The 24473-nt window shown below is 34.4% G+C and overlaps 1 protein-coding gene across 3 annotated transcripts; it reads right to left on the bottom strand.

Moving 5' to 3' along the window:
- Window positions 1–1872: 1872 nt before the first annotated feature.
- LOC107029317 lies at window positions 1873–24241 on the bottom strand. Of its 3 annotated transcripts, XM_015230707.2 has the most exons (17): window positions 24083–24241; window positions 23878–23998; window positions 23206–23294; window positions 21653–21806; window positions 21424–21565; window positions 18626–18719; window positions 18169–18309; window positions 17330–17430; window positions 17112–17225; window positions 14568–14791; window positions 7188–7246; window positions 6913–7098; window positions 6711–6834; window positions 6553–6611; window positions 5150–5295; window positions 4664–4828; window positions 1873–2415 (listed from the first exon to the last, which is right to left on the bottom strand). In XM_015230707.2, exons 1-17 carry the CDS (start codon window positions 24147–24149, stop codon window positions 2119–2121), a joined length of 2283 nt encoding a protein of 760 aa, XP_015086193.1. In that variant the 5' UTR covers window positions 24150–24241; the 3' UTR covers window positions 1873–2118. The 3 variants fall into 3 exon arrangements, with proteins under 3 accessions (XP_015086193.1, XP_027767678.1, XP_027767677.1); XM_027911877.1 differs by lacking the exon at window positions 24083–24241 and having other exon boundaries at window positions 23206–23277; XM_027911876.1 differs by lacking the exon at window positions 24083–24241 and having other exon boundaries at window positions 23206–23304.
- Between the last annotated feature and the right edge of the window lie 232 nt (window positions 24242–24473).

Consider the following 24473-nt stretch of genomic DNA (forward strand, 5'->3'; position numbering starts at 1 on the left):
AACACAAATTTTCCGTCATTTGGACAAAAAAATTTGTTCCTACAACATTATATGAGCAATATTTATTGATATCAATCTCTTATGACATGTTTACTTCTAAAAATTTTAATTTTTTAAGTATATATATTTTTGTGATAATTGATTCAAGCTAACTCGAAATATCAATCTCTGACATTTTCATCCCTGAAATTTTTTAAATTTTCAAGTATATAATTTGTTTTTGTGATAGTTGGTTCAAACTAACTAAAATGTTGGAAGAATTAATAGGTGTAATATCAATGTTTAGATTGTGTTGTCTCATTCTTTATTTGCTCAAAGATTATCTATAATCATTTGTTTAGTGTACATCTTATGCCGAATCGAGCAACTTACAAAAATAATTATATTTATAGGGTTAATGAATACAAATAACTATAAATATGTTATTTTCAATATATGACTACAATTTAATATCACCTTTTTGTTGTATTATTGTATAGTTTTTTATTATTTTTTTTAATTTATACATTAATACATCTTCAAGTACAACAAACTAAATAAGGAATTGACTCTGAATATAAATCACTCTCCTTACATTACATCATACAATGAGCAACTTCCCATAATTAACTTTATAACTAAAAAAATACTTATTTAAAGACATATCAAATCATATTATTTATCAATTTAACAAAAATTGTGATACATCATACTCAATTTTCTTGTTGTCTCCATATTTCTTATTTTGGCGTCGTAAAGGTATTAATAATTTTTTTTCATTAATTTAAGTTATTGTTGTAAGCAAATTGTTGAATTTGTGAATGATTGTTAAGTATTTCGATTTTGAATAGGTGAACTACATGACAAGTTGTTAAACAAAAAATGAATACACCGATATAGAATACTTTGTTGTTAAACACAAAAATGAGTACTTCGAATACAGCTATACTTGTATTTTCTAATCAACTTTTTATCTAGGATATATTACTTATATATGTAGATATAACTATATTCGTAAATCAACATTTTAACTTGTACTTATATACAAGTATTTATGTATATAAATATGGATACATTTCAACACTGTTGTTAAGCAAAATATGAATGCATTATACAAATGTACAAAAAAGATACAATTTGTGAATATCAAATTGTATAAGTATGGATACGTTAGACAAACGAGCAAAATAAAATACAATTTGTATGTATCAAACTGTATAAGTACGAGATAAATATGCAATTAAAGGATACCCGATGAATACAAAATCACAAAAATCACTAGCTCCTGCAGTGATGTAAAATATCTTGAATTTGAATGGATTTGGAGGAAAAACAGAAAATATGTGATGTATGAATATTGATGATAGAATTTCTTCTGATGATGGTAAACATGGAAAAAGATCACAAATGTGCCTGTCATAATTTTATTTATATATATATATATATATATATAAATATATATATATATATATATATAAAAATTAACTTTGCTATTTATAGTCTAATTATATCCATATAACATTTTTAAAAAAAAAAAAAACTATTTTTCTTGAATATATATAGATGTTTGCCATCTTCTAAGGTTTTTCCCGATATCCAAAAAAAGAAAAAATACAAGAATCTATAATCACCCTTGGAACGATAGTAAAGCATAGCCTTAATAATAAAATCTCCCAACATTCAAGAGTAATTCGAGCATAATAATAAATCAAAAAAAATTATTTCCATCTCAGAGAGAGATATTCAAGTATGAAATTAGGCAACAACTAAGAATCTACCCAAGCTCTTGCTATGTCAAGCATATATACATACACCTTTGATGCCTAAAGGTCGTGTCGCGTATATTTTAATGTTATGTATGAAAATTAAAATGAATTACATAAGCAAAAGAAATGAAATTTCAAATGAGCATCCCGAGTCTTTTCCACATTCACCAAAATAACTAGCAGTATCACAAGTCAAAAGTTCTAAAATTATGTAGGAAACATGAACAATTAGAAACTGGAAGGTTTTTCCAACGTAGAACTATGAATTCTCTAAGAACACAATGATAAATAGAACAGCAAAGGCACTTATTCATACAAAACCATTATGAGCCACGAATATCTTCAAGAGTCATAACACTATACTATTAAAGGTTTACTTTAGAGCAACATTCACATTTAAAGAGGTGTCCGTCAAAATTATATCTTTGGAATTATCTGCCTTTGGATGGTTTGGACATTCAAACTTGAGTCTCACATGTAAAGGTCTTGTTATGATGATTTCTTCTAAATCTCTTTTTGATGCAAGCAAGAACTGAAGAATTACATCTCTGCTTACCATTGTCCCAGGGTTTAGCAGATCTGCTATCCTGTCTGCTTTCCGTTGTCTACTGTCACTACGGCCATCTGAATCCTTTTTCAGTCTCAGATATAGTGCAGCACTAATGATAACCTAGTGGAGAACCAGAGAAATAAAGACAATCACATAATGACTAAAGCAGCATTTTTGGTTCTGAAATTCAGTATATATACTCCACAAATTTATAAGGAGCTTAACGCAAGGCATATTTATCATTCATATTCTAGTAGTGAAATTAGGCCAATTCGAAATAGTTAAAGGTAAAAAAATTTGACTTCTCGAAATTCAGTTGATATCAATTTTAAAAAGTAAAAGTTTCCAATTTATAGCTGAAGAACTTTCGAAATAATTTAAGCAAATTCCTTACGAGATTTTCGTATCATTCCATACAACTACAACTCACGTTATAAAATATTACCAAACTTATGAGTACCAACGTTAACTGGTTGATGCAAACATCCAAACATACCGTAAATTTAGTATATTACAAGACATGGGGTTAACACACCCCAAAACACCTAAACAAAATTTAGGTTTCAAGATTAAAGTGTTCACCAGAAATCTCTGTAAAAAAACGAACGTTGTTACGAGATCACCTTCAAAGTTTCACATAAATGTATAACACATAGATCACATACGAGTTTCAAGACTACTACAAAATATAGATTTTTTATGCAAATGTCATCTTCCTTAAAGCTCCCAAAAACTCTTATCTCAACTTCAAGTATCCTCTCAAACATTCTCTACTATAAAAATAACTATCGCTAAACATAAAGCTTAGTGGTGTACAGGTTTAGAGCTATAAGATTTCTCGATTACTTTTGAAGTCGTGGGCGGCTCAATTATAACATATATAAATAAACCAAGTAACCGAATTCAATATTTAAATATTCAGCTATCATGAAGCTCATTGAACAACTTCACAAGAGATTAAATAACAAATTTCGCCCAATATATAAATCATGTCATCACACCAAGCATAATCATGTATCGAGAAGGACTAAAGCCTTGTACTAAGAAGGGTCAAAACCCATTGATCAAGAAAACCATATTGAAATGACTTTCTAGTTCGTTCTTAAAATGCACAACTTCCATACTTCACACCAATCGAAAATCCAGAGTCGAATCAAGAGGCATGTCAATAGTGACAGTCACAACCACAAGGACAAAGTCCCAACAAAAATGCCAAGTGTATTGTCGTGTTGGTATCACTTGGCATTCTGTTGGCATGCCTATTGATTCAAATCTTTTGTCATCTTGACACCGGATTTTTGATTGGTGTTAAGTATGGAAGTTGTTCATCTTAAGTTCAAACTAGAAAGTCATTTAGTTCTTAATTCTCTTGATTGTTGGGTTTTCACCCTTCTGATACAAAGCTTCGATCTTTCTTGATACATAAGTCACATGACTATGCATGGTGTGATGTCATGATCTACATATTGGGCAATACTTGTTATTTAATCTTTTGTGAAATTGTTCTATGAGCTCTCGTGACACCTAAATCTTAAACGATCGAATTTGATACTCTTGATATATATGATTACTTGATATGTTTATATATGATATAATTGAGTTTCTCACAACTTCAAAGGTAATTGGAGAATTTCTATAGTAGGGAATGTTCGAGAATCGAGAGGATACTTGAAGCTGGCCATTAGACATAGAGTTTTTTGGAGCTTTAAGGAAGATCACAGTTGCATAAAGGCATATATACTTCGTAATAGTCTTGGGACTTGTATGGGATCCATGTGTTATACATTTATATGAAATTTTGAAGGTTGGTTCAATCATGACACAATGGTTTGTAACTTAAATTTGGTGAAATGTTTGGGTGTTTGGGATGTGCAAGTCCATGCCTTGTAATGTACTAAATTTACTGTTTGTTTTGAATGTTTGTATGAAGCATGAACCAATTAACTTTGGTACTCATAAGTTTAGTAATAATGGATAGAAATCTCGTAAGGTATTTCTTAAATTATCCAGCTGATTCAGTCTCAGATATAGTGCAGCACAATAACCTGGTTTAGAACCAGAGAAATGAAGACAATCACATAATGACTAAAGCATTTTTGGGTCTGAAATTCAGTATGAAATGCAAGTATTTCTAGACTAGACAATTATACAAATTAATTTATCATTTTAAACAACTTGAGCGAGAAATATCACATGTATCCAGGAGAATCTCAGCAATTCAGAATCAAAAGGAAATTGTTAGGAAGAAATGTACCAATTATACAAATTAATTTATCATTTTAAATAACTTGAGCGAGAAATTTCACATGTATCCAGGAGAATCTCAGCAATTCAGAATCAAAAGGAAATTATTAGGAAGAATATGTACCTCACTTGTTCCAGGACTTGAGTTAACGGAGCAACTTATCTCAACTTTCCCTTCTGGAATTTCCTCACCACAGCTCATCGTAGCCTCTTCTATGGTTGCTTCAATTTCTGATGTTGAAAAGGCTAGGTGGTCGATTTCATCATACCATTGCTGGGCAATACCAACCTGCATATCCTCATCAATTTAACTCTTTAAACAATAGGAAAGAAGGCACTACTTAAGGTATGTGCTATTAATACTCTGTTCATTTCACATAGATCTCTTCGTTTGACTCTGCACTGCTACTAGAGGAGTTTAAAAATGAATTATTCAGCATTTGTTGAGAAAAAATGTTGGACAATATTCCTTTTTTTTAAGTGGTCCCAGATAACTATTTGCGGTTTATGGTATATACGCAAAAATGAAGAGTGAAAAATCAACTTGGGATGAAGGAAGTAGAATTTATGGGCGAACACAAATACATGAAGCCTAAAGGTAATCAGAAACCTTCTCTGAAGATGTAATCGTGCTATCTGCCTTGGGTATTTCAGTTGCTGCCCCTCTAGTTTGCCTCCATATACAACTTTCACCCAATGGTTCAATTAGATCAACATATTCTGGAATATCCACCTTCAGTTGTATGTCAATTTTGCCTGTTACAAAAATGAAGCGAGGTTATCATGGAGTACTCCCTCTATCTAGTAAAACTTAGCCTACTCTCTCTTTTTTACATTGATCTATAAAAAGACAGCTTTTTTAACATGTAGCAGTGACAACCCAATAACCACTCACCATTGTAATGCATTCTCTATTTGGGGACATCTCAAACTGTTAATTGTCATAACCGTTAATTAAACCCATTAAATTTTAAACCTTGAAACAACACACTACTCAGATTAACATTTTAGACTCCCTCCTATCTGTTGATCATATAAAATTGGTCGTCAGAAGTACGTCAATGATTTCAAATTTGAGTTAACATATACTAAAATTAATTACTCCCTGATGTGTGTCTGAAAATCACTAAAATTTCATAAACAGCAATTGCCTGTTTAGCCAAGCTTTTGAAGGTTAAAAGTGCTTATATAAAAATGCTTATTTTTTTTAATGACCATAGAAAATCGCTTATTTTAAAGACCAAAGGTGTTTCGCCAAGCTTTTGGTGAAGAAATAAGTGCTTTGGGTAGTAGCAAAAGCCTTTTGTCCACTTCTAAGCAGAAGCTGAAAAGGGTAGCTCCTCCAACAAAAAAGTGCTTTTGATTTTTAGGACAAGATTACTCATAAAAAATTTACATTTACCAAATTAAGTAACTTAATGTTTTTGTAATTTGACAACTAAAAGTACCTTCTTGAAAATATTGGTCAAACACAAACTACTAAGGGAAATACTACTCATATGATATAACCAAGCACAAATTGCTACACTTTCCACAGCACTTCACAAAACACTTTTTATAAGCAACTGTTAAAGCTAATTTTGACAGCTTGGTCAAACAGGCTGTAAATTTGAAACCATAATTTCAAATATGTAATTGGTTCAGTAGTAATAACATAAAATCTTAACCCAACAAATTTAGGTTCTGGATCCGTCTCTACTGATATATTTACATTTCAAGAATATTTTGAATACATATCTAACTCCTAACATACTAATCTATAGCCCCCCTCTGGAGTTAACCAAAAAGGCTCTTTTATTTTTAAAGGAAGAGTAAATGTATCACAAAAGTTATATAAATTACAACCAAATTCTTGCAAGAAATATGATCCAGAGAAAGAAGATAAGTAAGATACAATATTGAAGATAAAAATTATAGGTAGATAAACAACTGAAAAGATCAGTAAAAAAAATTCCAGGTAAGAGTTTTTTCATAAATTATCTAAACTACATGTAATCAATAGGCCATTACTACCTGGCAACAAGTTGAAAGACTCTATGTGATCAATAGAATTTTCTGCCAATGCTGCATCACTGTAACACCAGCATCAAATACAGTAAATTAATATAATTGCCCAAAGAAAGCAGAAAAGAACGATGGCTTGTAGAGCTTCTTTAATTTGTCACACTTACGCAGCACATACTCGTTCCAGAGGAGATGAGGACCAGTAAGGAAACCCAAGGATCCCCATGTTAGAAAACTGGAAGCTTGATAGAGAACTCGAGTTCCTATTGAGTTTTAATACCGTTTGACCAACTACAGATAAGAACAATCTAAAACTGAATCAGGCAAAGCAGATGTTACAACGGATCCAATCATTTAAGACATGACTACCTGTATCACAAATGAGTATCTGATCCTGAAAAGTTACCACAGATGATATAAACTGAACATATGGAATTCTCTTTGATGAGCAATGTGCATCCACTTGCTGCTGCAACCAATCATTAGGTATTTGATTCAAAAGCATCGACTTCTCCAGGATCAATGGCTCACAGATCTCCAAAATATTTGAAAATCCTTTTAGAGTACGGATGAGTCAACAACTGACAAGCCTAAGTGATACAATAGAGACAACTTGAGAACATTCTTGCCAATAATTTATGTACCTTTAATAACCTCTCTGATCAAGCCTGAGGCTAAATCCATGATCCACAACGTCTCACAGCTGCATGCAAGAAAATTAAAGTGAGGGCAGCCCCGCAGCTCAAACCATAAAATTTACAAATATGAGTGTAGAAATTGTCAACTGTTATAAATTTATTGAATAGTGGATGACCATTTGGTTTATTCATGAACTACTAAATTCATGTATGTGTATTCCCTAGATGATATGAACCCCCCTTTTGGATAACAATGTAGATAACTATGTATCTACTAGTTAAATGACTTTTGGGAGTGATATCTCAACACTATAAATAGAGATATCACTCACCATTTGATATATACTTGAATAAGAAAATTCTCTCCTCTATCTTATACTTCTTGTCTTTTTCTTCTTATATTCTGAGCTTTCTTTACAAAACGTTATCAGCACGAAATTGCTACTTGCAAAGGTATTATATAAATATTTTTATTTAATTCACATATTCTCTCATAATTTTCATTATGTCGAATTTATCCAAACTTGAGTTTGTGGCATTAGATATTTCTGGAAAGAATTATCTTTCATGGGTACTCGATGCTGAGATTCACTTGGCTGCTAAAGGTCTTGATGCCACTATTACTCAGGGAAATGAAGCATCGAGTCAAGATAAGGCGAAGGCTATGATTTTCCTTCGTCATCATCTTGATGAGGGCCTGAAGATTGAATATCTGACGGTAAAAGATCCACTTGAGTTGTGGACTGATTTAAAGGGGAGATATGACCACCTAAAGGCAACAGTGTTGCCAAGAGCTCGTTATGAGTGGATGCATTTACGGTTTCAAGATTTTAAGACCGTAATTGAATACAACTCTGCTGTATTCAGGATAACCTCCCAGTTAAAATTATGTGGGGAGACTATAAAAGATGAGGACATGTTGGAAAAGACACTTACTACTTTCCATGCCTCAAATGTGATATTGCAGCAACAATATCGTGAAAAGGGTTTTCAGAAATATTCTGAACTAATCTCATGTCTTTTGGTGGCTGAGCAACATAATGCTCTTTTAATGAAAAATCATGAAGCTCGTCCCACTGGAGCTGCTCCATTACCGGAGGCAAATGTGGTGGAAGCACGTGATCAATCTGAAGTAAAAAGAGATGATCATCGGGGATATAATAATGCACGGGGACGTGGCAAAGATAAAAGACGATACACTAATCGTCAAGGTGGTGGTCATAATAAAAGGGAGAACAACATGAGTTCTCAAAATAACCCCTCAAAAAGTAATTGTCGTCGTTGTGGCATGAAAGGCCATTGGAAGAATGAATGTCGCACACATGAACATTTTGTAAGGCTCTATCAAAATTCCTTTAAAAAGAAAGGAAATAAAAGTGGTGCTTCCTCTTCCAATGCTCGAGCTGAGTCACATATGACTCTTAAAGATGATGATAAGCCGCGAACATCTCAGAAATATGATAAGGATGTTGAAGCAAATTTGGCTTTAAAGGATGATGTTTTTGATGGCCTTGGTGACATTACTCATATGGAAGTTGATGACTTTTTTGGAGATCGAAACTGATGTTTGATCTTTTAGCCGGGGAATGAAGTCTGTTAATATTTTATTTATGTATTTTTAATTATTATGTTATTCATGTTTAAGTATTTAAATTTCCGTTGTTAATTTTGTTTTTTCCTCCTTTTGATGTATTTTATTTTAATGAAAATTAATAGAAATCCCCAGTTGTCAGTTGGATTCAAGATGAGTAATGGAGATGTATGCCTTCTTGATAGTGCTACAACGCATACAATATTAAAAGAAAAGAAATACTTTTCGAATTTGGTTATGAAAATGGCATATGTCAACACAATATCAGGCAGTACAAAATTAATTGAGGGCTCTGGTAGAGCGACCTTATTACTACCTGGAGGAACAATATTAAGCATTGATAATGCATTATATTGTAGTAAGTCTCAAAGAAACTTATTAAGTTTCAAAGTTATTCGCCAAAATGGCTATCATGTTGAGACGGCTAATGAATGAAAGGTTGAATACCTTTACATTACTACAATTAATGTAGAGAAGAAAATTGTGCATGAAAAATTACCTGCACTTTCTTCTGGGTTGTACTATACAAGTATAAGTATAGTTGAATCACATGCCGTAGTAAAAAAAAGTTTACTAATTTTAATGATTTTATCATTTGGCATGACCGGTTGGGCCATCCCGGATTTAATATGATGCGCAAAATCATTGAGAATTCACATGGGCACACCTTAAAGAGCCCAATATCCTACAATCAAAGGAATTCTCTTGTGCTGCTTGTTCTCAAGGAAAGTTGATCATTAAACCATCAACAGTTAAGGTTGGAATTGAATCCCCTGCGTTTCTGGAACGTATACAGGGTGATATATGTGGACCAATTCAACCTGCATGTGGACCCTTTAAATATTATATGGTCTTGATAGATGCTTCTACAAGATGGTCACATGTGTGTTTATTATCAACTCGCAACATGGCTTTTGCGAGATTGCTGGCTCAAATAATAAGATTGAAAGCACAATTTCCAGACTATACAATAAAGACAATCCGTCTAGATAATGCTGGTGAGTTTACATCTCAGGCATTTAATGACTATTGTATGTCTACTGGTATAACAGTTGAACATCCAGTTGCGCATGTTCACACTCAAAACGGTCTAGCAGAATCATTGATTAAACGTCTGCAATTGATAGCTAGACCATTACTAATGAGAACAAAGTTATCTGTGTCTATGTGGGGGCATGCTATTTTGCATGCAGCAGCACTTGTGCGCATAAGGCCGACCAATTATCATGAATTCTCCCCATTACAATTGACTTTTGGTCAAGAGCCAAACATTTCCCATCTTAGAATTTTTGGATGTGCGGTGTATGTCCCAATTGCTCCACCACAACGCACAAAGATGGGGCCCCAAAGAAGGTTGGGGATATATGTTGGGTATGAATCTCCTTCAATCATAAAATATTTGGAGCCTATGACTGGAGATTTATTTAAGGCAAGATTTGCTGATTGTCATTTTGATGAATCAGTATACCCAACATTAGGGGGAGAACATAAGTCGTTGGGAAAAGAGATAGATTGGAATTCATCAACTCTATCTCATCTGGATCCTCGAACAAACCAATGTGAGCAAGAAGTTCAAAGAATAATTTATTTGCAGAACATTGCAAATCAGCTACCAGATGCATTTACTAATCTTCCAAGGATTACTAAATCGCATATTCCAGCTGTTAATGCTCCAGTTCGAGTTGATATCCCGACGGAACAAATTGTTAAGGCAAATGAGTCTAGACCACATTTAAAGCGTGGTAGACCAGTTGGTTCCAAAGATAAAAATCCTCGAAAGAGAAAAGGAATAAATGATCAAGATAATCATGGGTTGAAAGAAATTTCTCAAGATGAGACCCAAGTGATAACACATGATGATGAGGAGGTTCGAACTTCTGAAAATAATGAAATTTCAATGAATTATGTCTCGACGAGAAAGTTGTGGAACCGAAATAATGTTGTGATTGACAACATATTTGCCTATAATGTTGCTATTGAAATAATGCAACAAGATGAAGATTTTGAGCCAAAATCTGTTCACGAATGTAGACAGAGAAATGATTGGCCAAAATGGAAGGATGCAATTCAAGCTGAATTGGCTTCACTAGAAAAACGTGAAGTTTTTGGACCGATAATCCGAACACCTGAAGGTATCAAGCCAGTGGGGTACAAATGGGTTTTTGTACGAAAAAGAAATGAGAAAGGTGAAGTCATGAGATATAAGGCCCAACTCGTTGCTCAAGGTTTTTCTCAAAGACCTGGCATTGATTATATGGAGACATATTCTCCAGTGGTAGATGCAATCACCTTCAGATATCTCATAAATCTGGCAGTTCATGAAAAACTTGAAATGCGTCTAATGGACGTTGTCACAGCCTATCTATATGGCTCATTGGACCACAACATTTTCATGAAAATTCCTGAAGCATTCAAAGTGCCTGAAGCATACAAAGATTCAAGAGAAACTTGTTCAATAAAGCTTCAGAAATCTCTGTATGGATTGAAACAATCAGGAAGGATGTGGTACAATCGTCTGAGTGAATATTTGTTAAAGAAAGGGTACAAAAATGACCCGATTTGTCCCTGCATTTTCATTAAACGGTCGGGATCTGAATTTGTAATAATAGCTGTGTATATTGATGATTTGAACATCATTGGAACTCGTAAAGAGCTTTTAGAAGCTGTTAAGTGTCTGAAAAAAGAATTCGAAATGAAAGATCTCGGCAAGACAAAATTTTGTCTTGGTCTACATCTCTCCTCTATCTTATACTTCTTGTCTTTTTCTTCTTATATTCTGAGCTTTCTTTACAACATCAACATATTTAATTTCAAAATACGGAATACAATTTCTGCAATATATGAGTTTAGAATGAGCAATCTTGGGGCTTTTAGCATTCCAATTGCTATGATTCATAAAGGGGTCATAGAGACAAGATCACAAGCTTGTTCATTATATTTAAATTGCAAGTTCATGAAATGTTGCCCAATTGGGTTCTAAAACAAAATTAACAGCCAATGTGGGGGCATATGTTCCGAGTATTTCCAACCTTATAAATGTGTTATGTTATACCAACATACCTAGTTATGCTGCCCAAAGATAGATTATAAAACTTAAGGCCTAAGAATATATAGATTACATAGTTTAACAACTATTAACAGACGAACAGTTGCATTATATTTCATGACATTCTTCTTAAAGAGAGAACAAAGAAAAAATGAACACGTAAAGTCAAAGGGAAAACAAGAAAATAGAAACTACAAAGCCTATATCTGAAGAAATTTTATGCCAGAACCAGTTGACAACAAAAATGAAAAGTTAAATGGGCATAACTAGTCACTGACGGTGTTTTGTGTTGGCACATCAAGATAGGACATCTAATGACCAAACTAACTGTGTAACGTGAACATTCTATAGCATTTAAAGCTTAGGATAATAGATTGAATTGGAAAACGCTACTGATTTTTCAACTTCCCTTATGAAGGAATTATATCTTATTTGAGCTTCATATCGCCCGTTTCAATCTCGAACAGAGGAAAGTTTGAAAGGTTAGCAGCCAATGTAAACAGGGTGAACGCCAATGTTTTGGAGTTCAGAAACACTAATGGATCTGCCTTTGAAGGTTGTTAGAAAGAGGCTCTAGATAGTACGTGTATCATGGCTTGATCAAAGTATGCATATAATTTAGATGTTATCACACTCATGACAAGGTGTCAAAGGAGACGAGGTACCCCAAAAATCTAACCTAATGAAAATATATTAATGCCAAAAAAAGTGTAGGTATGAAACCATGATAAGATATTAAAAGGAGACTAGGTAATCTCAGAACCACATGAAGGAAGTTATCTCATAATACCTATAATCTCTTAGAATACATGCAGATTTATTGAAAAATAGAATAGACCAGTTTGGAGATACAAGAAAGAAAAGGGGAGATATATTCTGGTTGAATGGGAGGTCACTCAATTAAGAAAAAGGCAAGGAGGACTAGGAATAAAGAATCTGGAATTCAAACCAGCTACCTTTTGAAGAAGTGGCTTTGGAGATTCGGTAATGAAGAAACTTCCCTGGAAGGAAGTAACTGTTCACAAGTTTGGACAGAGCATTCCTTGGTGCTCAAATAAGTAAATTGCACTTATGGGACGGGTGTATGGAGGGCTATCAGAGGTCTATGGTCAAAGCTCCAGGAGAACTCTAAAATCAGAGTGGGCAATGGTAATAATGTTAGGCTTTGGAAGGATAATTTGATAGGGGAAGTACCACTGAAGGATAAATTATCTGATGTTACTATCTAACAACCCTGAAATTGTTATGTCTGATTGTTGGTTCCCAGAGTTGGGATCTTAACTTCAGAAGGCACTTAAATGACTGGGAGGTGAAAGAGTAGATGACCTGCTAAAAGAAGTGGATACTTTTGGTGGGACAATAATGGAGCCTGATAGACTTCGATGGAGACAGAGTTCAGAAGGAAGTTTCACAGCAAATAAGCTATACAAGAGGGAGAATAGCATTATGCAGAAGAAAGAGCTAAAATATGGAGAAACATTTGGAAGAACATAGCCCCTACAAAGGTGAAATGCTTCAGGGCTAGTGGTAAAAAAGGCATGCCTTACTCGTGAAGTGTTTACCAAAGAAGGGGAGAGTTGTGCTGACTAGATATTTTTTGAGCAATGAGACTGGGGAGACAAATAATCACTTGTTCCTACACTGTAAATTCACTGCTCAATTGCGGAACCTGTTTTTCACATACAAAGACAGTGTAGACAATGCTTGAACATACAGTTGATCTAACGAGTTGTTGGATGAAAAGAGGGGCAAGTAAAAAGTCAGAAAAAATGGAGGATAATACTATCTTGCATATGGTGGCCAATATGGGGGGAAAGAAATGGAAGGTGTTTTGAAGACAAAATCAGATCAGTCCATGATGTGAAATGGAATTGTCTGGTGACTTCATCTTTTGGTGTAAACAAAATTGTATAGAGGAAATAGACGAGTTAGTAGAATTTATAGGAGCTTTGTAAAGCTAGAGTCTACTTGCTTTGTAGCCATGTTTCTGATGGTGGCCAGCATTCCCAATGCTGAAGAATATAACAGTACTAATCTTCCAAAAAAAAAAAAAAAGCCCAGCAGAAGAAGATCCATAAAGGAGATATTAGCTAGTTAGCAATTATATGTCAATTGAAAATGTAGAAAGCTTCTATTACTGTTACTACTGTCTAAATTATTAAATGTTGAAATAAAACAAATTCAAATGGAGTGTTATCAATAATGAGGATACATATATGGTTATACCCAACCTTAACTAGCTTGGTATTGAAGAATAATTCTTTTCATCGTCTTGTTCCCATTTGCAATTGAAGAAAGTACAAGGAAATCTTTAAACAGATAATATTCCCAGCATCCATCAACTGATTATTCGCTCCTTGAATTTTCCTTATTGTACAAATGGTGCTTTCTGCCTACTGTAATAAGGTAACTCTAAACTAAGCCTTCATTATACTTAAATGTTAGAACAGATAATTGATCCGTTTCCATTAGGTTGACAGAGAACCAACGAAAGGAACTTTCCTATCCTGCTTCTGTATCAGAAAACCAACAAGCGGATTATGCCTTTTCACCTCATCAAACAACTCAAACGAAAACAGTGAAAATTTCACAGCTAGTGTTCTATGTTCATTAATACAAAGTCATAGTGCAAAAAAGTAAGGTGTCCTTGCATTTAAAATAGAAGTTAAAACAAAGTGAGGATGAAATAGTACGAAACATCTGCAGATGTATAAACTTGGAAGAAAAATGGACAAGATGTAGCATCTACCTGCGGTTAAAAATGAGGAGATCGCCGTTTGGAGATTTCAGAATGTGCCATGGAAACAGCAATGCATCTGGATTCAATTCCTCAGACTGTGCAGCTAGATCATTTCTAGGCCAAAGCTTTCCCAATATCCAGCTCCATATACTGCTATCTTTATTTGATTTGCTTTTTGGGTAAAACGTGTCCACAACCCTCCTCCCCATATCAGCTCTCCTAATAGCATGATTCTTTCACAACAGGGACATATTTGTGAGCTTTATGAAGTATAGGAACAACCAAAAAAAAAGGAACAGTAAGGGTGTCCTCAACCACTAGGACAAAATTTTAAGGTTGTAAAATAGTGGAACATTCTAAGGGCCCGTTTGGCCATAGATTTCCCAAATAATATTTGGGGGAAAATTTGGCAAATAGTGTTTGTCCATACAATTTGCCATTATTTGGCAAATATCCCAAATTCCCAAATACTAGTTATTTCTAGTATTTGGGCCAAATCTCATTATTTGAGATCTTTAGAAAATTGAAATTTTACACCAAACTTTTATCTTTTACAAAAACACCCTCTATAGTAGTGTTGTATTACATAATTTTTTACGTGAACACCAAAGTAGTGATGAAATATTCAGTGAATATGAAAGTGATAGATATGGTTGTTGATGAAAATGATGAACAATCGCCCCGGGGTAACAAAGTCATGTGATTTGTCTACGTCACGATGTATGGAATGATGCTTGTCGCACTCACTCTAAACTACCACATTGGTCTAGTGTCATGGACACTGCTTGTTATTTGCAACGAAGATCCAATTGACTTGTAATACAAACTTATGGTTAATTTTGATAGTTTTTAAAACTTATGGGTACAAATCACATTTTTTTAAAAAGTGAAACATATTTTCAAAATACTATGGCCAAACACATAGTGTAATTTCACCCAAATTTTCACCCAAATAATATTTGCCAAGAATATTTGGAAATCTGTGGCCAAACGCTAGCTAAAATTCAGGTATAACATGAAGGAGATACATGGAAGCAATATTGTCTTTTGAATAACATATCTTAAGATCAATCTATATCCATTTGACAGAAACTTTTATATCATTTAGCCTAAATAACAGAAAGTTAATGATACTTGTAGAGACAACTATAGTTGAGGGCTAATTCCACAACAATATGACTCATAGAGAAGCAAGGAAATACAAAGATATTACCCTGTGAAACCCAATTTGAATGCTCCATTCCTACTTCACTTGATTATTTAGAGAAAAATTATAAGTTGGGGGTTCTGAAGGATTAAATTAGAAATGTGTGGGAGGCCATGCTACATTGTGGTTCTTAGGAGAGGAATAAAAAAGATTACGTTGAAAAGAATAAAAGTGAGCATGCAATCTTACATTCTGTTGCGATGGTAGACCTCTCTTGTGAAAGAACTTGGACATACTTCAAAAGAACCAAAAGGGATATAAGGAAATTCACTTTGGGTGGAGTGGAAGTTCCTTTTCTAACTCAGGCAACCATGTACTGCATCAAAATGTCTGGAACTGAGTGCAGACTTATTTACTATTAAAAAGGCTAACAACATCACTCAGAAGTTAAATAACAACATTTGCCTTTTACCACTCACTATCTTTCACTAGTTCACTTGAGTTAGAAGTATAAACACGTAATCACGGTCAGTTAGCTCTAGTTCTTGAAATTCATGTGTGCTCAAATGTTAAAAGCTCAACCCACTAAATTTAGAAAATTGAGCTTCCCTTGATAAAGTAAGCAAGCGTAAACTTGATTTCTCTTTACTGGAGAACAAATTATAATTAAAGGAATTTCATTAATTTTTTACATGATGTATGCATACGTTAAACATTAAGAAGGGACACACTAGAACACTAATACTAGATAGGATCAGAACATTAGTATTTTTCCGCATAACTAGTATTGAGTTTCCAATGTATATTGGAAAACAATTAACTCAACTAATTTATACCTTTGCTTTTATTTTCAATAACACACAAATATGTAGAAGTTAGAAAAAAGGACACCGGGAACTTAAATGGCCCATCTCGGACTTGTACAAGCTCAAATTGCTGATTAATAATGAGTTTAGGCCAGGCTGCATTCATTAATACACAAAAATTGGTGTTTTGACTATTGCTCATAGCTTCAATTTCATGTTCTTTTGCCGAACTATTTACTTCTCTAATATAACAATTCGGAGACTCATCTCATGTAAATATTACTTTTATGGTAAGAAGAAAGACTATTGAGTTTTAAAATATATTAATAGGTTCACATGAAACACAGCACGTAATTTTTAAGAAATGAATTGACTTAATAAATTCTGCTCTTCAGACATCATCTTTTTTCTGAAAGTGAATAAACAATTTGAGACATCCCAAACAATTGAACTCTTGAGTGAAGAAGTGGTTTTATTTTTCACTTGCCAAATCAGACACATCCACACCCTTCTCTTTTTTTGTTCCTCTTAACAATCAATGTAAGATAATGAGAAATAGGACATCATACCAAGAAAATTGAAGAGCTTCAATGCAATTACCTCCGAGTCCACAAGATATAGACAGTCCTCAGCGGCATGATAAAAAGAAGCTGCTGGACGCCTTAACTTTGCTGATTCAAATTCTCCATCCTCATGACCAGGGGAAGAACCAATCTACGTCAAATGATCATGTTTGCATTAGAAATTCCTTTCATGCTTTAACAGTAGGATATGACAATCAAAGATGTAGTAGCCACACATGCATGCCTGACACATACAGAGTCTAAGATCTTCCCATTGCCATCAAGTACAATAACTCTGTGGTGATTGGAGTCAGAGAGGAAAAGGCGATTGCCACTCTCATCAACTGAAATGCCACCTGCAAGAAAATTCAGAAACTCAAGTATAAGAGACAAATGCTAGGAACAAGGGGCTTCAAGTCAAATTACAATCCTCGCATTTTTATATGGGGCTTTCGCATCTTTTTATCATCCCATGAAATTATTTTGACAAGGGAAGCTTTTCCAAAAGTAGATTGGCATAGCTATCAGTCTTGGGTTTCAAAAGGCCACGCCATAAGTCCAAGCTTCCTCATAGTGATTCAAAGATAACACCGACGACATACTTCTTTACCTCTTTCTATCATAGCTCTGCTTTATGGTACTGAACTTTATCATCATTTATTTTGAAAGTTTAGCGAACTACTCTTTGATGATTCCTCTACTTTATCCTTAGAACCTCTAAATTGCACTAGGTTTACAATCATATCAGTAGGAAGAGCTATAATATATCATTTTATACAAATTACACCTTGAATTCATCCCTTCTTTAAATGCTTAATTGTTCCTTTCTAGTCTGATTTTCCATCATTTTATAAGGCAACAAAAAGAAAGAGGGTAGGCAGAAGGAGAAACATCATATTCATACTAAAGGGAAACACACAAGTTGCACGTTTGAGGCAGAAAATTTCAAAATCCTTGCACCTTCATAGTAATAAATATATGGGAATGTCCATAATTATCTTTTTAATTTGTGCTAAATCAAAAGTGTCCATAATTATCTTTTTAAATAAGTGCTAAATCAAAAGTATGGGACAGCTCAACAGGGGAACCTCTACCTGGAAAGTAAAGAAGCAGGTTTCTCAAGGGAAAACAGAGAGGTGGTTCCTTGAAGTCATCAGTTGGCTTTACCCATGTGCTTGTCAGATTATGCATGATCTTGGGGGTCTCACTCTCTTGTGCACTGAAATCCTTGATTGCTGACATTGCAGAATGTAACAGAGCATCTTAGTTTAAAGACAACAGAAGGAAAATGGAAGATAGAGTTCTAGTTCTTATCATGCCATACACTGACCATCACCATCACTTCCCCAACAAAAGTCATATTTTGGGATGAATATGCAATTCAGAAGTAATCAATTATACTTCTAAAAAAAAAAAAATAACTAATTATCCTTATTAACTAAATCTTTGGATAAAAGTAGTAGCAGCTCCAAGAAAAAAAGATCAGCATTTAAACATTTATCCAGCATGGCAGATATTTTTTTTAAAAAAAAAAAAGGAGACACACCCTACCTTTGTCTAGAATCACAATATCTGCTTCCTTCCCATAATAGGTTGAAGAACTTTCAGAACCATTAAACAAGACATAGCAGGCCTCGGAAGCAATCTGAAAAAGGACGTAGTACGTCAATTCATGAGCAATGAATGGATCCAGTGACAATCACAACATGAGAAACATGAAATAAAGGTTGGAGAAGCTCAGATATCAACAAACAGCAACAACTACATAACCGAGTGTAATACCACAATGGGGTCTGGGGAGAGGTTATTTCCCCGAGACCCTCGGCTCAAATAAAGCATATCAAAATCAAGATGGAAAAGAAATATAATAATGAAGAAGCCATGCTAAAAGTAAATGAGAAGAAAACAGTAGAAATAACTAATAATACAGTAACTGAGGCAAAGGAAAAAACAGATAATAATGAAATAGAAAAATAAGAATGTAGGAGAGAATTAATAACAATACCGATAAGAAAAACTAGACAACGCTCAACTACCTACTATAACCTCCTACTGTAATCCCTTGACCTCCATATCCTGTTGTCTAGTCATGTATCGATAAGCTGAGTCATATCTTGTCTAATCACTTCTCCTCAATACTTCTTCAATCTACCACTACCTTACTCTCCCCATACCCACCATAGTCAACCTCTTACACATCCACATTGGGGCATCTATGCATCTACTCTTCACATTTCCGAAAGATCACAAACTCACCACCTCGTCTTGTCCATCACAGCGGTCACACCCATGTTGACCCGAATATCTTTGTTTATAATTCTCTCCCCTAGTATGCCCAGATCCATTTTAACATCCTCATTTTCGCTACTTTCATCTTCTGGACGTGCGAATTCTTGATCAGCCAACACTACAACCTATACAACATACCTGGTCAGATAACCACTTTATAAAAACTCACTTTTAAGTCTTGGTGGCACATTCTTATCTCACAAGAAACTGGATGCGAGCCTCCATCCATCCACCCTTCTCTGACACAATGAGTAACATCATCATCAATTCCCCCATCTCCTTGGATTATTGACCCAACATACTTGAAATTTCCACTCTTGGGGATGATTTGTGTATCAATCCGCACTTCCACATCTACCACGTATTACATCAATGAGCTTGCACTCCAAGTACTCTGTCTTAGTCCTACTCAACTTGAACCCTTTAGACTCCAGGCCTATCTCCAAACGTCCAGTGTATCGTTAACTTTGCCACATGTTCCGTCAATCAATACAATGTCATCGCAAATAGCATACGCTATGGCATCTCTCCTGGAATGTCACGTCAATTCACCCATTGCCAAGGAAAAAAAAAATGGGCTAAGGGTTGATCCTTGGTACAACCCCATCACAACTAGAAAATGCTCCGAAACTCCTTCTATTGTCCTTACTAGGTCTTGGCTTCTTCATACATGTCCTAAATCACCCTAATGTAAGCTACATATGCACATTTAGCCTCCAAACATCTCCATAAAACTCCTAGGACTCTGTCATACACTTTTTCTAGGTCAGGAAAGAGAAAATATCACCCAAAAACAACTCATTATGCATATGTTGTATTAAATATATAGAGGGCAATAAGCAACTAAGTAATACTCAATACCCAAAAGAAACATGGACAAATTGCAAGAAATAGAAGCCACATCTTAACCCAAGTACACAACCAAGATGTTTTTTGATGAGGGTGCTGCAAGTTTAACAATTAAGCACAACATTTCCAATATTGATCCATATATCAACATGAATATATGACCAAAGGATATAATTGAATGTAGATAACAACAATTGCCTATTAAAAACATGAAAAGAAAGATTAATGACATAGACATACCCCACAATAGTACAATACGCATTGCATCTTCTAGCACAATGCCAATTTTCTCTAATTTAGACGAGATTCAAGGTCTAACAACCATATCAGCACCACTTTGCACATAAAAAGAGATTTAGTTGAGGCCTAACACAAAATTTGAACTACTTAACCGATACTGTTGAAGAAGTCAAAATTTAATGATGAGGTTATCTTTAAGTTGATCCATTTGGTCCTCAAGGAGGCTCTCCAATGTTCAACAATCTTTGAAAGCATTATTACCTAGTTTATAATTCATATTGGTTTTCATAGTTTCTGTTATGACCTATAAGAGTTCTAGAGACTTACTACCTCTTCTCTGACTGTTAATAACATAGTGCTATTCATAAACCCTGTGAAAGCATATGAAAAAATGTTCCAATAGTGTACCAAAAACATGAACTTATTCATTCACAGAATAGAGAAAGAAACATAGAAGGGATTTGTCTATTGTTTTGCCCATTATTATTTTCTTTTTTTTCTTTTTTTGAGAAGGTAACAGTCTTGTATTATATTCCAAAAAATAAAACCTGCCACAACTTGTTACAGGTTTACTAATTACAAATGAGTATCAGGAAGATCTTCAATCCTAAATAAACAAAATTACAAGGTGCCTAAAGCATTATTATTTTCTTAAAACCAATGATAGAGTTTATCTTGCTTTCCTTAGAACATCAGCAAGGATATGATGGACACATAAACTTTACATACTAAACAAGACCAAGTTAGCAAATCAATATAAGAAAACACCGTGTCCAGGTACTAATGACAGAAAGTTCAAATCTTCTTTGAATAGTCAAAATTTGCAACTCGTTTCTGACTAAGTACAGATATTTCAATTGAGTCCCGTCCTTAAAACAACTATTAAGACATACAACACAATATATGAAAAACGCAGATTGAATAAGATCCTTCAAACTGCACTAATTGAGCAACAAATTGTGTGAACATACCTCTATAACATTCTTGTTAGCTACCAGAATAGGAAAGGCAATGTATTCTTTCAAGGTTCTCCGAAGCAGATGTGTGCAAATATCACTTGAACAAAGTGGGATCTTCGTATCCTGGAAACCAATTATTTGAAGGAAAGGATATCTGCGACATTGGAAGAGAGTCGAGATTCTGGAAAGACGTATATAAGAAAATTGACACAGAACAAGTTTGCACAAGGGTCTATGCTACCTATCCTGGAGAAACTTTACTTTCTCAAGCATGCTAACAAAGTTTGCCTCCGTGATTGAGGAACTATCTAAGAATCCAGCAATGAGCACTAAGAAAATGCCATCTTTCAGAGACTTCTTATCCGGAGTTCCATTGAACCAACAATGAGAAGGGCCTGTAAATTTTGTTCAAAAAGCAACAGAAAATGAGGCAAGTATGCATATATATCCCTTTACAGAAACCAGATAATGAACAAGTTTTAGAAGTGTCAAAAACTAAGCAAAAAATGTGAAGAATATAGAACAAGTTAGTAGTCGATTGGGAGGGCAGTCCGGTGGACTGTGCTCCCTCTATGTACAAGGTCTAAGGAAAGGGCGGAACCACAAGGTCTATTGTGCACAGCCTTACCTGCATTTATGCAAGAGGTTGTTTCCACAGGTCGAACATGTGACCTCCTAGTCACATAGCAGCAATTTTACCAGTGTCGATTGGAAGAATAACAAAAGATATTTCATCAAATTGGAGGATAGGAATCGATGACCATTGGATATATTATGACTGTAGCAAGTTCATTAAATATGTTGATGTTCTCTCTTCTAAAATGATAGCAGAAATGGAGCTAGAACAGGTCTAATGCCAGATGGCTAACCTTGCTTGCTTGGGAAATCTTGCAATAGATTCAACTGTTGCTAATTTTTAACTGATGGAAGAGAAAACAACACGGAAGACATGATGGTCTTTGTGATGTTACTGAAGCAGTCATGATGCGGAAGACATGATGGTCTTTCTAATGTTACTGAAGCAATCATGATGCTACTCAAGGAGCTTTGATGGTGGTGCGAACTAGAAGTCCTAACACTTGTAAGTGATCTTCTGACAGATATGTTGGTAAGGAAGATAGACTGGCCAGCAGTGACATCAAATCAGGATCATACTGTTCATTATCGGAATAATAAAGCAAATGCATACAGCTGTGGGAAACAGATTGCCACTCACAACACTTGCTTTTGCAAAAAATAAGGTACACAAATACCAAACTAGAAAATGAACTCAGAGTTCAAACATGCAATCCACGGATTGACACATACTAATAAAGCCTCCAACTGAAAATCTACTGCATAGGTAGAATCTTAATGACATAAGAAACATGAATATGTATGCTAAGGCCGTAAGTAACTCATCATATCCATCCATCTACTAAACATTGAGCTCTCAGGACTCATTTCACTAATAAGATCCACATAAAGTACATGATGAACCCAACCGCTGACAAGTTGGTCCAGTACAACAGTCATTTATTGGCCATCTGTACAAATCTTTGGTGCAGCATATAGGAAAGAGAAATATTTAAAATTTTCTCATGCTCAGGATTTTTTTTTCTTTCTTTGTAAGTAAGTTTCTTCAACTTGGCTTATTAGCTCAATTGATCAGAAATCCCTAGAACTTAATGAACTTTGCCTACTAAAACCTATTGGTATCTATACATATTCCGCATGTGATCTCAGTACATGGTTTCATCCTCACAATTTTACGAAGAAAAACAAAATCACATTTACCAAGTGAGAGCAGCTCACCTTCAGGTTCATCAATAGTAGACTTAATGAAGGAGGGGAAATCGAGTTGGACAAGAGGCTCTGACACAGCTTCTGATATAGTTGAATACCTGAAAGAGACTGTCAAGGACAAGTGAAGACTACTAAAACCTCCAAAATAGTAGGTTGAAAGAATTCAAACTACTACATGGAGCACTAGAAAAACAAATTTAGAATTACTGATCAATCTTTTTTTTCTCCTATAATCTTTTCCCTCTGATAAATATTAAACCCTAACAATTGTATATTATTTTGGTACAATGATAACAATTGTATATACCATGGTTACCGAAGTTTTCTCCATGTTAATACATATATACAGCACTAGAAAAAAACTAGAGCTCAATTAACTTTACCCATTAAGGAATTAAACAAGAACTTCCAAGGACAACTTTGCATCATCATAACATATAATGATAGAAAAAACTTTCATGATAGTATTTTTTTACTGTGAGCTGAATCAAACATGAAAAATTGATTTTTCTCACTCTCCTCTTCCTTACTGAAATTTGAAAGAATTTCAATATAAAAAAATTAACAAAATGATTAAGAGATAACCCACATTACTATTCATTGTTGTTCAATGAGGTGGAAACATAGTTTCAAAGAAATTCAAATTGGTGTACCCTGTATCCAGAAAATAGAAATTGTTACCTATGATCCTGATGACATCTATAAAGGCACATTGTATTGATGTCTGCACGTAAATTTTTCGAACAATTCAAAAGAGGCGGCAGCAAAATGTCATCTTTTCCGAGTAGATTATACATGTTTCCTGTCCAGAATCAGGAATTCATTTTAGCAGAAAATAATTAGGAAACATTAACCAAATAATTTGACATCAGGAGGAAGTAGGTACCAGCAGAAAGAAGAGGGAGCAGCCTATGAGCTTCTTTCAGGCGTCTAACTCGGAGAGCCATAGCCATACTCGGTCTCTCTTTCTCAACTCTTCAAACTTCACAGAGGGAAGCTTTCGAGTTTTTAGGGCTAAAAATGTAGAGACCTTAAATAACTCCTTGCAAACTACAATTACCTAGTAATAACTTCTTACGTTTCATTTTCAACAAGATTTAACTCCTAATTTAGTAAATAAGTGAATACCCTTCATGTAGGGATGGACATGGTGTGGTAGTGTATCATATTTAAAAATTTGATAAAAAGACATAAAATCACTATTGAAATTGTTTTGAATTTTAAAAAAAAAATACCTTAACTTTGTGACCATCTTATTATCCCACCAAAAGTATGGA

The sequence above is a fragment of the Solanum pennellii genome, chromosome 9 (genome assembly GCF_001406875.1).
Source record: "Solanum pennellii chromosome 9, SPENNV200".
Lineage (NCBI taxonomy): Eukaryota > Viridiplantae > Streptophyta > Magnoliopsida > Solanales > Solanaceae > Solanum > Solanum pennellii.

Coding starts and splice junctions, on each gene's coding strand:
- LOC107029317 (XM_015230707.2), bottom strand. CDS start 24,149: ATGGCTATGGCTCTCCGAGTTAGACGCCTGAAAGAAGCTCATAGGCTG. Junction 21,807..23,205: donor TACTATTGATGAACCTGAAG/GTGAGCTGCTCT, acceptor CAAAATTTACAG/GCCCTTCTCATTGTTGGTTC. Junction 6,835..6,912: donor GATACTCATTTGTGATACAG/GTAGTCATGTCT, acceptor TCTTATCTGTAG/TTGGTCAAACGGTATTAAAA.